The sequence below is a fragment of the Thermobia domestica genome, chromosome 3 (genome assembly GCF_964235325.1).
Source record: "Thermobia domestica chromosome 3, izTheDome1.hap1.1, whole genome shotgun sequence".
Taxonomy (NCBI): Eukaryota; Metazoa; Arthropoda; class Insecta; order Zygentoma; family Lepismatidae; genus Thermobia; species Thermobia domestica.
The window spans coordinates 252,908,355-252,927,730 of NC_137456.1; the positions used below are offsets into that span (position 1 = coordinate 252,908,355).

Sequence of the window (19,376 nt, forward strand, 5' to 3'; positions counted from 1 at the left end):
GCCATAAGTCACATGACAAAAATAAATTTGAAATTACTTATTTATCAATTACGAAAATATCAAATCTTTATATCACAACATGAAGTGTATCACTACCAACACCATCAAGCAATGTTTACGTCAACCATCTATTGCTACTCTAATAAACTGAGCACTGAATAACTGCTAGTGTCGAGCGACGTTTAGTGCACACTGTAGCGCACACGAATCAACTACATAAAAGGTTTTAGCATTCAAGGCATGGACAAATAAAGACATGGACAGAATTCAGCAATCTTTGGATGAATTCCAAAATTATGAGCAGACCTTCAATTTTATTCTTCACAGTTACATCAAATAATACTTTTGACAAAGTGGATACTTTCTAATATCTAGGATCAATATTAACAGACGAAAACCATGTTTACGAAGAAATTAAATGTTACTATTCGTGTTATTATTCAGTTCGAGATCTTTTATCGTCGCGATTCCTGTCGAGGAATCTAAAGCTTAAAATGTATAAAACGATAATTATGCCTGTTGTCCTGTATGGTTGCGAAACATAGTCGCTTACTCTGAAGGAAGAACGTTGACTGAAAGTATTTGAGAATAAAATCCTTAGATGAATATTCAAACCCAAGAGAAATGGGAATGGAGAATGGCGGAAACTTTATAACGATAAACTACATAATTTATACCATTTACCAAACATTGTTAGAGTCATCAAATCTCGGAGTCTCAGATGGGCAGGTCATGTAGCCATAATGGAAGAAAGCAGGAACGCTTTCAAAGTTTCGACTGGAAGTCTAGTCTGGAAACGACTATTAGGAAGACCTAGACACAGTCCTAGACCATTAGGAGGACTATATTAAGATGAATCTCGTAGAAATAGGAAACAAAGTACAAACTGCAGCCAGTTTGGCTAAAGATAGAAGTTAGTGGAGAGTTTTTGTGAATGCGGCATTGAGGATTAATCCGGGTTCCATAGGCCATAGAGTTAGTTAGTGGAACTAATAATTCCAAAGATAAATTAATTGTAGAAAGTCCTTGAGCTTGAAATCTAAATGGCAAAAAGTCGTCTTATGAAAAGAAGGTGAATTGTCTTACGATTATGGCCTGAAGACTAAAACAGACTATGATCTAAGTGAATGGTTCAGTTAAATGAGAATGTAAGAAGAAACGGAAGAACTCTCACACTGAGTCATCATGTTTACTGAAAATCTTGTTGATGAACTTGAAAATACATCAATACATCCACGTGTGTTTTGTAAAATCCAAATTCTACGTTCTCTTGTTATTTAATATCTTGTAATGAAACCGTTTGATCCATTACAGTATTTTATGTGATTTTGTCTGTGTGCGCCCTTATTCTTCATAATTACCTATTTTAAATGCTATGCTAATTAATGTTGAATTTGAGCAATCAATTATGCCAATCTAATCTTCAAAGTAAAAAACGACATGAAATTTATCTGCACCATTGAAATGCTGGCGAAATTGTCAGTGAAATTAATGCCTATTTCTTGTCAGTGAAATTAATGCCTAATTAATTCTTCTTTCCGTGACAGTTAAAATTTTGTCTTTTTATGTTAGAAAAATAGTAAATCATCTAAACGTCCGGAATCCGTGAATGGAATGCATTCGTTTTTTCTTATTTTCACACTTGTTGCATATACATCAGAAACTTTCTATTTAATTCCGAATTAGCTCAAAGATATGGCGATAGCAGTCACAGTTGTTATGTCGATACTAAGGCGTTGATTTTATAGTATAATGCGTTGGCTTTATACTGATGTCATTTTGTGTCTGATAGTCTGATATGCTTCATGCTGTTAACAAAGATCATCTATGAGATATTTCGCGACGAAGATTATTAATTATAATTGATTTTATTTGATGAAGTGAATCGATGAATCAATGAATAAAGATATAAAATACAATAATATAACCACTTTAATTATATGCACTGAGTACGTAACAATGTGATTCTCCTTAGGCAATTGATGACCAATTATAAATATAAACATGAGTTCTACGTCATGCATTCCGTAAATCTGTCTTTAGAGCCTCACCTATTATTTAATCATATGTCGCATCAGAAACTGTTTTCGTCCATTACCTAATTGAGGTTAAATAAAGTGTAATTAGTTTGTTTCGCAAGTTGGTGTATTTTGTTTCCATTTATAATAGAACCCCAATCATAAATATTCTGAATGTGTTACAATGCTGTGGGTTTTCTTCTCCTGATGTGACTTTCCTGAATGGTGCAACGTGTTTGTAGTCTACAGAGCTTGTGTATAGCCCGCTCACTCCAGTTCTTTGTCACCGGAACTGGAAGAGTCACTACTACTACTACTACTACTACTACTACTGCTGCTGCTGCTGCTACTACTACTACTACTACTACTACTACTACTTATACTACTTATACTAAAGCTTCCTTACCACAAGATTTACATCTTAAAACTTTATAACATGCGATTCCGATTCATTATGAACTAATATGAATAGTTAGAATCACAATGATTTGTTACAAATCACTGGGGGGAACGGGCTATACTCAATCCGTCTACAGTTTGATGCTTGCAGCTGACAAAGCCAATAATTTTGTTGTTTAGTCGTTTCGTTAACACCATTCCGTTTGCTTTATTCGTATTTATGAAACCGGTTAACACAGGCTCAGTTTTGCCGTTTTCCACTTGAAATTGGAGTTTCACGAAGTTGAAAGGATTTGACCTAAATAAAAAGCAGACGAGATAGAATTACTGCATTATTGTGGTGTGACATATCATTAGCCAACAAATATAAGAAATCCAGAAAGAGTAGATTATACTCTCAAACGGAAAGAATTCGTTCTTTATTGATTTTTGAAAACAGATCTTTATTATAAGTAGATACACCCTTCATTTACAACATAGCTAATCAACCCTTTCATCATTTAATTTCTTATGTTTCATATTAACAGTTAACAGGCCTGTCATATGTACTTTTGTTCTGACTAGCAACTAGAGATTTTTCTTCGAAAATATTAAGTCCAAATCACAATTTTGATGGCGTATAAATCAGGAACTAAAGACCTAGCAGCATAACATTTCGTATACTCACTAAGCTTGTCAAAGTTTCCATCATGTCAAGTTTGGTCAAGATCGAATGAGCTTCGTTGGTAGCGTACAATATATACTATCCTTTCTAACTTTATTTATTTATTTATTTGTAAAAATGAAAAAGGCCGAAAATTCAAATTACAAGGTGCCCCTATAAATAAACCAACTTTTAAAAAAATATGTAATAACTAACCTCCTAAAAAAAAATGTTACCATAATAGACATGACGTCACTGAAGAGAGCATGTCTAATCTTCTCGTTAGTGCCCGTTCAAACCGGTTTCATTCGGTTAGGCATGCGTCACCTTGTGACAGATGAAAGTAGCGTGAAGTCGCTGTGCGAAATACGTGCACCAAAATGGAGCAAAGCTCTAACATTAAGTTTTATTTTCAATTGAATCCATCTTTTCCCGAAACGTCGAGCTGATACGGACAGTGAGTGTCTGGTGGTGCAGCATTATTAAGAATCCAGATTTAAATGGTACAGCCATTTCAAATGCGAAAATGTTGAAGATGGTTGAAAATGTGGAGGTATTTAGTGTATTGGTGCGAACTGATAGACGAGTTACCAGCCATTTTCCAGACTTATCGAACACTGATTTTTCACCGTTATCCCAAGCTCAAGATTACCACGATATGTCGGAAGTTGGAAACGTAGCATGCATTACATCAAATGTAACGCGTATTTTCCAAATGCTTACTATTAATGACGCGTTCCGAAAACCTGCACAAACTCCGGATAAAGTGTATTTTTTTTCCTCTGGTTACTAATTGAACGATATAAATTCCTCTGAAGGTAAATATTTTTTCTTGTTTTTCAAGTATGGTTTCTTTATAGGGGTACCTTATGTGTACAGCAAACATAACAAAGCCATAAAAATCAAAATATGTAAGTTCTAATATTTGTTTTTATATCACTGTACTATTAATCTGTACTGATGTATAATTGTGAATCTGACTCAAAAGAGAACCTCAGAAATGCAACAGAGGTTTTAGGAAGATATATATAATCAAAGGCTTAAAAGCTCATGTTTACTGACTGAAATAATGTAACTAAATAAATATAACTAACAAACAGAAAAATATACCCAAATTTGAATATGTAAACATTTTCTAATGTAAACTGTGATTTTGAAAGATCAATAAATTTTACATTATGAAATATGGTTGCATGTATATCATTATTCGTTTCGGAATTTATTTCAAATTTCCAAATTTTGTACCCGAGTATTTTGAAATATTATTTATTTTTATAGGAATGTATTTCATTGTATCCTACAAGGTAAGTACATAGACATAATTTTGCATACATAAATATTCTCTAGAGTCCTGGCACTAAGCAGTCCACATTTTGTTTCTGTAACTATCGCTTGAAATATGATGATTGTTGATGTCATCTAATGAACAAGATTAGTAATCAACACAGGTGGGAGGTACACAAACGTTACAAAGCAGTTTCTACTACGATGCAAGTCTCCTCGGGCAATCACTCAGTGTTCTCAAAAATGTCTTCATTGTTGGTACGTCTTCACGACTTCATTTGGTCCCTCGTCGTGACCTCTTGAACAGTTTCAACAGTCGTGAATTGGTGTTATTTGATACTTATTTTCAGCCAGAGCAATAAGAAGTCGTAGGGAGACTGATCACGACTGTAGAGTGTCTGTGATAGCATTGCGCTTTGTTGTTGGTCAGAAACTCCCTCGTCAACGAAGTATGGTTCGACGCATTGTCATGATGGATGATCCAGTTATCGGAGATATCAGGCGCAAACAAAGCGCTTTCAGTCTTGCCAGCACTTAGACTATATACTCGCTTTACTCATTCTAGTCTTCTTCGGACGAGGTGATTGTGGTGTGTGCCACTCGGAACTGGCATTTTGTGTCTGACTCATATCAAAGACTCACAATTTGTCTCCTATGGTCACACGTTGTTCGACCGAACAGCATTGTGTTTTATCGTTACATGTTACTTCCACAGAGATTCACTCAATTCACAATCCACTCGCCCCCACTGCTCGGAGCCAACTTCAGTCGGTTGCGAAGTATTGCTACGAAACCCCACTACATTCCTTCACCACAAGTTTTTCCGCCCACTGCACCTGCACGATGCGCCAGAATAATTCGAGTTACTCACAGGGCAAACTCTGTATTTGATTTACGAGTTCTCAGGCTTAAAACAAGTGTGTGACTTAAAATCAACTCATTTAGCAGTTAATGTATTAAATACGGAAAAAGAAGAAAAGGATGTCCCGAAACCTAGTTAGAATCTTGAGGATGATCCACTAGTGATAAGCAAGAGAGGAGGAAAGAGAAAGTCAAAGTGAGGGACTGGTATGCTACTTAACGCCCTTAATTTTTCTTGTACAACCGACCCTTCAAACAAATTTTTATTAAAATGAAAAAGAATAAATAAATAAATAAAAAGTTGTTTTTGTCAGCTTGTTTTTTATTATTCTAGCAAAGTCGATTGGAAGTTTCAGTGCGTATTGGACGATGTAATTTTCAATAGCAATATCTGTAGATCATATGAAAAGTTCTTGTTTTTCATACTATGAAAAATCTGTAATTCTACAGTTACATATGTTGGCATGGCAATTCTGATTTCTAGTAGCGTCATCCCCCTATTACTCTCTAACGTCGCTAAAGGCTATATACCGTCGTCGTTCAAGCAGAAATAACTAAGTCCAGAATATTAGTTTTGAGATATGTCAATTTTAAGTTTGAAACTATCGCTCAAGTTGGTTTGGCAATATTAATGTCAATATACGTTTTATGCTCTTAATACTTTTACATTATGATCTTACTCCTACACATAATTTTATTGTTCTTGTGATGTTTAGTTTTCTGTATTAATTCACAAAACCTCAGATTCAGAGAGTTAGTGACTTTTGTCAGAACGACGATTATATATTCTTGAATATTCATGTCACTTGCATGAGAGCACATGACATTCCGAAATTGGATAGATGAATTACTACATTTGCTCAAAATGACCTCAAGCTATGGGCATCCATAGAGTGGTGAATGGTTACTATTATCAGACAAAAATTACAATGAGATCACTGACAGAAAAAAAGGACAAAATACATTCTTAGTCAGAATTGACGTTATTATTTCAATTTGTAAATTTTCTAATAAATGGAAAATGAAAGTTTGCCTTATTTCTGGTAAACACACAAAAAGACCTATATTGGCATTGAATACTTTTGCAAATATGTTTGAATATATTCTTCATCAACTTATTTAAAATTATATAAAACTATTCATGTTAAAGTACTATCATGATTTTGTCCAAGATATCTCTACAGTGACAAGTTTTGAATGTTGTTGGCAATTTTATAGTAAACACACTAGATCAGAGAGGTAATTTTTGAGGTTATTTGTTTGAGAGACTGAAGGCAATTTGTTATATAAAAAGGATCAGCTGAATACTTTCAACTACTTGTGTTTCACTAGAGTCAAATTTGGGGTCTGTACTATTTGTAATATTCGTACAAACGAGTTTTCTGAATGAGTAAAAAAAACCTTGAATTGTTATATTCTGATGACTTTATACTATTTAGATGTGTTAAAACAGTGAATGACTGTTCTGAACTTCAATAAGATATGAATGCAATAATCAAGTGGTCCAAAACTTATTAGATGTAAATATTGATAAATGTAAAAAATATGAGTTTTACAAAATGTAAGAAGCCAATATAACTTCAATATACAATACAATAAATGAAACCGATCTATCACTTGTAAGTACGATAAATGATTAAGAAGTAATAATACTATACAAAATTATCATTTGAGACCCACATTGATAATTCAATAAATAAACGAATAAAGATGTTGGCTAGAGAGTCTAGTAAACCAACCACTCTTCAAAAATGAGTAAGTAAATTATGATATCAGACATTTTATAATGGAAGCGTCCTTTGTTGAAAGTATGGAATTTTAAGTTTGAAATACGAAAATATTTTAAATTTGCATTGTCTCTCTCCGTTTTGGCATGTATACAAGAAATATTTGACTTGCGATATCAATCCTTAGGCTTTTTCTTGTCAAGTATTCATTTTAGAATTGCAATGCTTAATCTTTAATATTTCGTATTTACCAAAAACATTAAATTTACTTCAAGAAAATAAGAAATTCTTATATACTAAAATTTTATTCCCACTCGGACAATCTACTGCTGTCCCAAAGAGACAGCATGCTCAAAAAGTACTATTGTCTGTACATATAGTTTTATGTTATTATTAATATACAGTATACTGCTTCTATTTAGTTTTCAACCGTATTGCTATATACTCAATCGTAGCTCAGGTCATTTATGTTAATTACTTATGATATGGGGGCAGATATTTGCCTTGAATATGAAATTACTAAATTTAGTACCATTAAAATAATTAAGCATAAAATAGAAAAAATATACATAAAACAATAAATATTAGTTATGTATAGTTTATGTATAACTATGTATAATCCAAAATCTACTGCTCATGTCCTTGGAGTTTTCAAATTGCACATGTCTATAAATTGAAAGTTATCCTGATGGGAAAATCATTAAAATGTTAAAAAGTCGGACTATTTGTTAGTGCATTGGCGCTAGTTAAATTTGATGTTTTGTATTTACCACTATCTTAGGTAACCGGAGCAGCTCGATAATAATTTATCTACAATCTTAAACAGACCCTCACATTTCATGATTGTGTCATTACACTAGCCTTCTCTACCTATTTACGTAGTCTGACTTTTCCTTCCACTTAATTAACAAAGCTTATTTTTTGTTACCGTACTGTAGGAAGACAGGTTTCCGGCTAAACAAGGTTTGACGTATTGAAACTCCTTTCCTAGACAATGGAATGTCGTGTACATAAAGAATTCAAATGTAAGTGATTAAGCTTCCTCGTTAGCTAAGATGTTATGTGATTGACCTATGTCTCCAGCGTGAGGGGGTTCTTTATTTTCAAACTTAAGCTATGATTATTTACGAAATATTGTAAGTATACTGAAGTAAATTATTTTCCCTTTACCAAATTTTCTTTGGAACTGCAATATTACAAAACTTGTAAAGCTTATTTAGTTTCAGTGCAAATTGGACTTAGTTGTATCTGAAACGCTTGTAAATAAAAAATAAAACACTCCCTGTTACTCTGCCATTAGCAGAGACATTTTGGAAAATGAGATGCTCTTTTAACGTTACTAATGTTATAAATTTAGATTATTGCTGTAAATCTTGTTTCTTATTTTAGAACCAATATCGGGACAACGTTGTTTTAAATTTAAAATTGCAATTGAGTTTTTTAAGAATGAAAATTTTAACAGTGCTGTGGGCGAAGAACAGGAAGATTGTATCTTTAAGCAAACATGGTTTGGCGAAGCGAATTAGAGAAAAGAAGAACCACTTAATTTTTGTTGATAGAATTCAATTACAATTGGAAATACTTGATTCAACAATCACAAGAAGAGAGTATACACTTGCAAATCCTTAATAGATGGAAGGGGATATTTAAAATGATTATTACTTAATACAGTATTACTTACAATATTACTTAACATACTCTTAATTAATCATATTAAATATTCACAGAGCAAGGTTTTATTGAGGTTGCGAATATTGTATCATAACTCCTTACCCCTTAAGTTACACGAGATAAAATTAAATGTAAATAATGTGTAAGCCTCTCCAATAACAGTCCATGCTTTTAATATAACTCCTGTTCATACGTTGTATTTCTGAGCACAACTTTGTTGTGGAGGGAGCAACAGAATAGGGCTGAAAACCTGATAATTTCAAGGTAGTATCCACAGCACCACTTCACACCTAATTTCAAACCGTATATTCCCACCAATTTTCTTGATTTATAAAGTTAATTTCTAACTTTCACGTTCAATAATAGCAGGGGTAAAAGTGGATCTGAAAAGGTAGGGGGACAGTAGGTAGCGGCATGACGTCTCGCCGTACCCTGCTTATCTTTGCCCATTGTAATTTTTAGGAACTGAGGGGACGCAGCACATATTTTTTGGAAATGGGAGGACGCCGTTTCTCCGCGTTCCCCTTCATTTTTATCCCTGAATAATAGTACATAACTTATACAAAATCCAAGTGAAGACGATTTGTCACTTCAGAATAGGAGCGATCAATAAGGTTTCTGCTTAACATTGACCGGTATGATTCTGCTCCCAGATCCGCTTGTGACAAAAAAAAATCTACGAATAGTTTACGGTGGATCACTACGTCGTCGTGGTGCTATGCTAAACGCTGATGGAATCGTGCGGTGTTGCCAGATAGTATCGAGCATTCACTGGTGCTAGATAATAAAAGAAGTAGTCATGGAATTCTGTTTTGATACTTTCTAGAGAAACATTTGTTCAATTTTTCATTATCAATATTCAAAATTCATAATCTGTAAAAAAAAATGTGATTGCTGTTTCTTAGAAAATAATGTAATGATTATCATTGAACATTCACAGTAATAGTGTGAAAAAAACAGCTCATAAATACAAATCTTTTGGCACATCGAATCTTAGTCCGTACAAAATTGCCAATATGTGGTTCTGAAGTGTATGTGAGAAGCAGTGGAGCGGTGACAACGAGAGTGTTGGTTGATTTGGAGTTTATGGCTTCTTTCATCACCGAGGCTATATGATAGATAGCTTAACGTGAAATACGAAGCACACGAGCTCCCATCAGCACTTTAAACCGGGTCTTTTGCACCAAAAGGCGAGTACGCTAACCATATAGGTTGGCAAGTTGAAGTAGGTTGGCAATGATGTTCGAGTGATTATCTATACATGATTGTGCTTCTGAAATTGTTATTTAAGTGGGTTTTCGGCAAAGTGTGTGCATGTAATGTGGTTTATTATAACCATGTACGTACTCTTATTATGTAGATTAATAAGGATTCAGTATTTACACAAAATGAACTAAAATAACATGAGTAAACCGTGTCTAGAAATCGTGAAGAATATAAACAAGCAAGCGAAAGTCAAAATCAGTGTTGCAAACCCCAAGTTAAGAATTATTGGGCCACAATCTCAAAATCGAAATTATCTGAGTTTTATAAAAAGGAATAACCTGTGGAAAATGCGCAAATGCGTCTTCAGGTCAGACATAGAAATGAAAGTGAAACGTACTTCTTGCATTAATCTGTTTCATTCTAAATACGCAAATTTAAAAGAGTAGAATGTTAAATCATTGCGTAATTCTGATTAAACATGGCAATATGATTCATGTATAAATATTCGGAGGGAAATTAGTGGTGTTCATTCTCCTGCATCACTCATAAATTCATGTTCGGCTTTATTAGATGCATATCAACTTTTGCCTGTATTATACATAAGGAAATCAAGACAATGAAAAGGACAATAAAGAAGTGGAGGTGGAACTCTCAAAGTCGGTTGAATTTATTCATGAGAAAATATAAAGATAACTTAGAAAGTTCTATCGCTTTTTGTGGAAGTCTGTATTCAATTGGCCCTCACACCGTGAGTTGAATGCGAATGGAGATAAGGCAAAGGTCAGTTGTTGGTGTGGATATATCCAACATATTACCTGGTTCTGCCCGTTCAGTTAAACCGTGAACTTGTGTAAGGACAGAGTGAACCTGGAACATCCACAGAGAGTCATAAAGGCATGTATGCTGTATGAGTTCAAATTGGGGTCAAACGCCGCTACAGCGGGGCGGAAGATAAGTCAGGTCTTTCGTAAGGGAATCGTGACTACACGGACAGTGCAGCGGGTTTAACAAGTTTAAGGACGGTGACGAAACACTCGAAGACGCACTATGTGCCGGAAGACCAACACATGTACAAAATGAAGATCTTAAGGCGAACAATGGCCAGACATGTGAGGAACTGGGACTACAATTCAGTGTGAGTGTAGAAACCATTCGGCAGCACCTCCATCAATTTGGGAAGCATTACAAGTGGGGTCGACGGTTCCCACATGATTTGACTCTTGGCCAGAAGGTAATGCGAACAGACACCTGTGTTTCTTTACTGTCTCGTCTGAGGAAGAAGCCATTTCTGGATAAAGGATAGGGTTCACATGTGATGAGACGTGTGTTGTATACGAAGCTCCCTGGCGCCGTCATATTAGTTAGCACCCATGAACCGGTTCCAAAATAGCTGAAACCAGCACTGCACCAGAAAAAGGTTCTCCTGTGTGTTTGGTGGACTGCTCGCGGCATCGTGCATCAGGAACTGCTACCAGCTGGTCAGAGCATCAATGCAACTGTGTACTGTCAGCAGCTGAGCTTTGTTTAAGAAAAACTCAAAATTCTGGAGCGCAAAGGAATTCTCCTGTTACAAAACAACGCTAAGCTCCACGTATCTGGAATGACCCGGGACACTATTCTACGCCTTGGATGCGAAACACTATTGTATTCGCCATATTACCCGGACATTTCACCGTCTGATTATCACCTGTTCCATTCCTTGGACAATCACCTTAGAGGACGCCACTTCAAATCCCTGGTAGAGGAGCAAAATTTACTTGATACCTATTTCGCTTCACGGCCCACTAAGTTCTACAGCGATGAATTCGTGGCCTTTCAGAACCTTGACAGAAGGTTGTCAATGCTGATGGGGACTATTTTTGATCTTCCAGGTTCGTCTTAGGTGTCATATTGATTTCGAAGGTGGTGAGTGAAAAAGAGACAGGACTTTCTTGGTTACCTTTATAGAAGAAAGAACATGCTGAAACAATATATAGTTACCTTAAAAAGTGTGTTAAGCAGGTGGGACAAATGAAAAGCGCAACTGTTAATTTAGTTAAGAATTTTGTGTTAGAATCAAGTATTGATTAATTGGACCAATACATTAATACACTATGTCCTTGTGTCCGTGTAAATGTAAGTATATGTTCCTATGGGCGTAGGAATACACTGGAAGTGCATGGTATTCTAGTTGGAAATAATGGAAATGTGAATAAAATAATAAAAAATGTAGGTATAAGCTGATTATAAGCTGGACACTTCTATGATAGACACTTGTCATACATTAAGGTCTACAACAGACAACTTCACTCCAAGCATAATTGAAAGGTTAAGGGGGATAAAACAAGAAATGTCCATGGGTGTGCTTTAACTAGTGCTTTGGCCTATTTGTTGGTGACTCTTGGCAACTGAGTACAATATTTCACTGTGTACAATAACAAATGGACAATAATAACCTTTAACTTTATTAAGTGATCGTTCGTGTAATTCAGCGTTTCCCAAGCGGTGTGCCGCGGCACACTGGTGTGACGCGAATGGGCCGCTAGTGTGTCGCGACGAAATCGAAACAAAATTTTTAATTCTATAGCAATCAAATTGCAAGACATTGGGAAAAATGTATATTTGTATTTAACATTAAAATGAACCTCTACTATGAATCTACAATTTTGAGTTTCACACTGTTACTTTTCTGTACATTTTTAATGTTGAAAATAGTATTTGTTATCATTGTTATGATCATTATTGCTTCTTTATTGTTGCAGACTATTTCGTAACTTGAAATTTTAAAATACATTCAGTCCTTTCGACAAAGCAAACATGCATACAAATTACCTACATTTGTGTTTTAAAAATAAGAGATTTGTTTGTTCATTCGTTATTTAGTGATCTTCCTTCTTAGTGAAAGATTGGATACAGTTTTCAAGAAAAAGTGTACTTTTAAAAGCCTTCGTCCCATATCTCATTGCAGTTGTTTTCTATTTTTAAATTAGAATGAAAATAATAAGCGTAACGATTTACCACGGGGGAAAATCAGTGATCGAGTTTTCTTCTCTGTGAGAAGGGGATCAGTAATCAAAGAAAAAATTACCACTATATTTTATACTTACAAATAATAATAATATCTATATGAGTGTGCCGCGAGAATTCAAGTTACACCTGTAGTGTGCCGCAAGTTGAAAAAGAATGGGAAACGCTGGTGTAATTCAACCCTATTCATTTTGTGCGCGGTTATCAATAATAAAAACCGTTTTCTCGACAATGTAGTTTTGTGACATTCCTTCTTTTTTCCCTTGCCCTTCAATTGTAAAGTTTATCAGCAGATAAGAGAGAGACGCGTTCCTTCAAAGTCGAAAGGTTAAATGTAATTTTCTCTGTTTAGATATAAATAATTTACTTAGCTAATGTTTCATTCACGGTAATTGACAAATTCTTAGATTATTGGTTAGACGTGTAAATACAGAGTGGCCCAAAAGTAGATATACAGTTCCGTACTGATCTGCATATGGCATTTTATATAATTTCTTATTACTATTCATACAGATATTGACTTAATCTCTTTCATTATTTGTTCTTAACTTCTTTACACTTATACTTTAACCTCGAAACAGACGGAAGAAAAGAAAACTCATTATTTTAATAAATTAAAATGTCACACTTGATCAATGCAGGATTGTATATCTACTTTTGGACCACCCTGTATAATTTTTTACAGTTTATTGAAACTCTTGCTTCAATAGCGTACAAGATACATTTTAAATTGAATTTGTTTATTATAGCACCAGAGTGCGTAGTAAGCGAGTGGTCTGGGTGGTCCTCTTGCAGCAAGACCTGTGGCTTAGATGGCGTTCAGGAAAGAATAAGAACAATAGAAAGACACGGAGGTAGCCGAAGACATTGTCCACCCCTCACAGAAAGAAGAGTTTGTTCTCTACCAAGGTGCTCGCTTTAGTAATTAGGTTGGTGTCTCTCTATGATGTAAGTTTCTGTATGATATAATATTTAGAAGAAAGTATTTAATTAAATTATATATATATATATAGGGGAAAAGAGGGTGAAACGGACATGCTAATGAAGTATGACTGTAGATTTTTATACATGTTATATTTGGAAGGTAGATATATACATGGCATTAGAAACTACAGACTTTCACATAATAGGAACAGCTGTAAACGAATAGCAGTAGTTACATTTAGTCCATTAAAACGTCACAAGAAAAAAATAATGCCAAAGTGTCCATATGCCCCCGAGAGTGGGGCATAAGAACACTACAAACTGGGAAAATGGGCACTTTGGAAAGCATCTGTCATAAAAATCATCATCATAATGGACACAAACAAAGTACTGCTTATCTCTATTGGAAACACATGAAATATGAAACCAAAAATTATCTCAAACACTGAACCCAATTTTCCCCCTTCTTGTATACCTTTCAACATTCTAACAAGCATTACTCAGATCGAATTGTCGTTTTGTTGATGAATTAGATGCTCCACTATTTTTAGATATCCGCGGCAAGAAATTCTTCTTAGCTTTTGGATTGGAGGATTTATTTCCAGGTTTACGCCGAAGCACATCCATGACATCAAGACTGGAAAGTATTCTTGATCCAGCACTGTTCCTGTTACGATGCTGTCCTAATGACGTTGCAGTAGTCGAAGAACTTAGGCGCGAAAAGCTTATGGTTGCTGACGAAGCGGAACTTCTTCTCCTCTTGGTAGATATACACTCATATCCAAAATGATTGTCGCATATCTATAACTGTCTTCTTGTAAGAATATAATTTGATAATGAATTAGCAGGGCACTTTTAATACTGATACTATGTGTATAATCAGGAAATGTATATTTGTGGTAAATTTCATAGGAAAAGAATTATAAATATGAAAATTAGAGTGAGAAAAACAAAATGTTGCTAAATGGACAAGAAAGTTTTATTTTCGTTTTATTGTTCTTATTTATTGCTCTTTTGACATGAAATTTGCCACATACATGTCTTTGCTGATTACACACATACCAACATTATAAGAAATACCGGGAGAATTCGTTATCAAATTATATTCCTACAACAACATATTTATAGACATGCGACAATAATTTTAGACATGAGTGTACATCACCTTCATCTCGCACTGTAGCTGTGTGATGTTCTCCATCAAATGAAGACCCATTTGCATCAGATTCCACATGCTCCGGATTCGCGCCTGTTTGAGCAAAATTTTTGAGCCTTCTCTCTGGTTGTTTTTTCCCCTAGCGGTGGACAAACACCGTGCTCGTGGATTTTCTCGGGGTTCTCCCGTTTCCTCCCACTTTCTTCATTCCACCATTTCACTCGTCTCTCATCATCACCATCTCCTTTAGCCTAACCGGCATAACCGTGGGACGTAAAAGATTTCATTTCATTTTTTTCCCTAGCATATGATATTCCTTCAGCCACTCGTACACTCAGAAGTCTATAACGAGGCAGAAACCTCTAATCCAGTCAGCATCAGCCATTTGTTTGTTGTTGCTGAACGGATGCTTGTAATTATTTGCCATAGCAAAATAATACACCAAAGAGCTAATTTCCCTCATAGTCAAACCAAATCCGATTCCTTCAAGATCTAATGGTAGGCTTCTAGTTTTATTCTTACATCAATCGAAAATATGGTATGCTGTGGAACTTAGAAGACGTCTCTATCAGAAAGAACATGACGCCGCAACGTATTGCGAGGAATGTTAACTGACCTTGCTGCTGTTGATAGTGGCATTGCACTTTCCTTAAGCGTTAACTGCAGATGATATAGACTCCGCGTTCCACTGGCATCTGTTTGTTGTCCTTTTCCGGTACCGAACCATGACTAAAAGGAAAATGAAACGCTGTGTCAATTACCGATGGGTTCGTATAGTATTTTTCTAGACTTAATTATTTATCACAGTCGCTCAAAGTATATCATTGTCCGTTAGCCTCCACGACACGTTGTCCGTCTGCCCCAACATACAGGTTTCCAATGAAACACCAATTTTTTTCGAAAGATGGCACGTGCTATCCTATGACTAGGTTGCAGCGTCGCGTAATCCATGGTGCACACTATACCTGATTCTCACGGTTTTACGCCGGCTTGTAATACCTTAGAGCCTTAGGGTAGACCTTGTTATTATTATAAATAGAGATTTACGTTTCGCACCTGATATATAGATGGACACTTGATGTCTTCCTATCTGCAATTGTTCTGACTTCAAGTGGATTTGTGGACACAATCAAACTATCAAACACAACTCCAATCGCCAACTACACTCACTTCATTGTTACTACTTTCGTATTCCGATAATACACCGAAATGTTAGGACGTGTCCGTTTGCCCCACTTTTAGTATATATATATATATAGTAATATTTTGTGTAGGTAGAGCCAATAATGGGCCAGGAATCTAGCCCTTCATTTATTTATTTATAAAAATACAAAATAGTCTTTGAGTTTTACAAAGTTAGTCTTTGAGTTTTGAGTTTTCAAAAGGCCAGAATCTCCTTTATGATCAAGGTAACGTTTCATACGAAAACCCGTTCACTCATGGCAGCCACAGGGTGTCTTGTAGCGACTTCAGGTTACGGTTGAACGCCTGGCTCGAGGTTCGGTGACCCATAAAGCACCTCAAAAATTTATATGACTTTCTCCTATGACTGACCTCGAAAGTCATATATTTTCGTCCTTTAGGATGAAGCAAAATTTGAAAATAATTGGCCGATGAATCTAAAGTACTTATAAAAGTTTTTCCTTTGAGGGGGCTTAAAACGTCTTCTGTAGACTGGAAAGGAACAGATAGATATTTGGTATAACTATTACATTTTTGCAAGTTGAGGACAACCCTAAATTCTTGTGTATCTGCCTTAAGAAGAATCAAAAGTGGAGAACTAAAGTTACTATTATTTGCGGGTCTAATGATCTTCGCTTTCAGGAGTTCTTGAATTTGTTTATCTACCTGATCTCGTATTTGGAGAGGAATGGGCGGTGAACGATCATGAAATGCAGCCTACTTTGAAATTCTGATCTTGTGAACATATCCTTTAAAATGTACAATATCATCAGGAGCATATGTAAAAACGTTCCTATAATTGAACAATAAGAGATAAACGGCTTGTTTCTGAGTCTTATGTAAGTTAGGGTTGACATCCAAGAACTCTTTCTTTAAAAATGTTTTCGTGTATTTTAGTCGTTCCTCAATTTCTTCTTTTGTTGTAAATTGATGCGTTTTTTCTAGAGAAATTGGTGTTTTTAAAGCGTTAAAACAAATTTCATGACCTTCCTCAAGAACCGCCAACGGTGTATTTTTCTTTATAGTAATGCTCTTGCTATTGAGATTCGACATTAAAATTGTCATTTTGTTCACGTCAATTATCTGGTGGAGACCACGTAATCTATATCTCTCAAATATTCCAGGAAGGAATGACAGTACAAAGATTCTGTGTCATGTATTTTTTCTTTGTTACAACAGGAATGAATGTATGCAAACGTGGAGGAAGTGTTATGTTTTTAGTCAGATATAAATAGTCTTGCTGAGGTTGCATTATAACTCGAGTTGTAAGAATTGATAATGCATCTTCCTTCTTTTCAGCTAGTAGTCTAAGCTTCCATGGATATTTAAAGAAATTATGATTTTGTTTAAATCTATGGTGGCATAAGTGCGTTGAAGCAAATCAATTCCAAAAAGATTAGCATTGACCTATCAACTATCCGAAAATAGTGGCTGAATGTTGTTTGTCCTATTTTGAATGCTATTAGTGTTATTTGTTTCAAATAAATGTTCCTTTCTGACACTCCTTTCATTACCGTTTGGAATGAAATCCATTCCAGGTGGTAGACTAACCGAGGGCCAGATTGTAACAATGTTCCCTTATAGATTATTGCATTTTGTGGTCCTAATTTGGTATCGATTACTAGATTTGATCTATTAATTTAGTCTTTTAAAGCGATGTTTTCACGCCGATCTGCCAAATTTTCTGATTGGTTTTCTGAAGCAGGAATATCGTAATTCATGTCGTTTGAATGATAATTGCTAATTTCTACATTTTCTTCTTTGGAATTAGGATAATTTTGTCTGTCGGCCCTCTTGTTATGTGGCGGCGCTACGCGTTTTTTGACGATATATATATATATATATATATATATATATATATATATATATATAAATTATTGGAAATGATCGCTATTAGTGTCGAATCAATAGATTTCGGATCAATGAGACGAACAATAATGACACTTACGATGCCGTTTTATTTCAACCCAGAGAAGCAGTTAATCAACGCTAGTCTTTACTAAATCCTTACTAAATTATTTCATAAATTACAGGTAGTAATAATAATATTTCCAAAAGACTTTCTATATATCGTCGTATGAAAACCAAAGGAACGTAACTTCAAAAATGGAATGTTTGTGTCCTTGAATTATGAACATAATTCTGAAAGCCTCACTTTGTGTTATTTGAGTGTTATTGAAGTTGACTTTGTCATTGGTGTCTGCTATGCCATAATGTGTTTACCATCTTATTAAAATAACACTTGTATGAAAAAAACTTTTTCCCTCTCTCTTGTAAACCTACAAAAATGGAGTTACGTTCCTCTGGTTCTCATACTATGATACCATAACAGTGATTTACAAAATCTGGGCATAAATCTTTTAAGCATTATAAGGAGCATCAGGTATAGAGCCTAAATATGAAATATGTCCAAAATGACTAAAAAATTGAACTTGAATGCCTTCTGCACTGAACACCCTATGTGTAAGAGAGTAAATTTACTGACTCACTCATCGCCAGATCTCCGAGATTATTAAGCGTATAACGTTGAAATTTTGTTCAAATATCGTCTTTTCATTCTAAATTGTAAATAAGGCTGCAGTTTTTAAAATTCGACCCTTAAGAGGAAATAAGCAGGCTTAATAATCATTTTTAGTCTTTTTAATAGTCTAATAATTGTTCTCTTTTTTGTGCACCAAATCTTGGAAACTACGTATTATCTGTACAACCTAGACATTTTCGATAAATAATCTCAACTCTGTGCCACTGGTCTTATATACTCATAATACGGGATTTTGTGGAATGCCATCCCAAACACAAAATGGGTCTTAACATTTTTGTGTTGTTCTACACTATGAAACTATTAGGCATAAAACTTTGAAAATTAGTACAAATGATCTTATGATCTACAGTCCAGATAGGGTGAAAGTACAACCTGCAAGTACAACCTACAAAGGGAGTAAAGGGGTCTTGATTTTTTCCGTTCTCCAGATCTCCGATACTATTAGATGTAGAGGCTTGGAAGTTCGTAGAAAAGAAAATTCCATGGATTATATTGATAATATCAGGAAGATATTTTGTGCCAAACTTAAAATTTGCTTGCTAAGAGAGAGTAATAGTTTAAGGAAATACTTATATCTTAAAAAAGACTATTACAGTCGCTACAATTAGAAAGCAGTTTGTTTATATTTGTTTGCCTAGGTTAGTATAGGTTCAAATTCCTTTAAAGAATCCACTAACCAAGTCTTCACTTGATAGTTTTCTAGTTTGTCAAGCTTCCCAGTTAGTCAACGTAGAACAATTTCTGAAGAATGATCTCT

At 34.9% G+C, this 19,376-nt stretch overlaps 1 protein-coding gene across 3 annotated transcripts in view; it reads left to right on the forward strand.

Annotated features, from left to right (window-relative positions):
* LOC145681019 (spondin-1) overlaps positions 1 to 19,376 on the forward strand; it is a 541,475-nt gene that overhangs the window by 508,478 nt on the left and 13,621 nt on the right. For all 3 annotated transcript variants that reach the window (XM_081752306.1, XM_081752308.1, XM_081752307.1), the window contains one exon: positions 13,565 to 13,744. In XM_081752306.1, coding sequence (XP_081608432.1) covers positions 13,565 to 13,737 — 173 coding nt within the window. In that variant the 3' untranslated portion in view covers positions 13,738 to 13,744. The remainder of the gene's footprint in view (positions 1 to 13,564; positions 13,745 to 19,376) is intronic.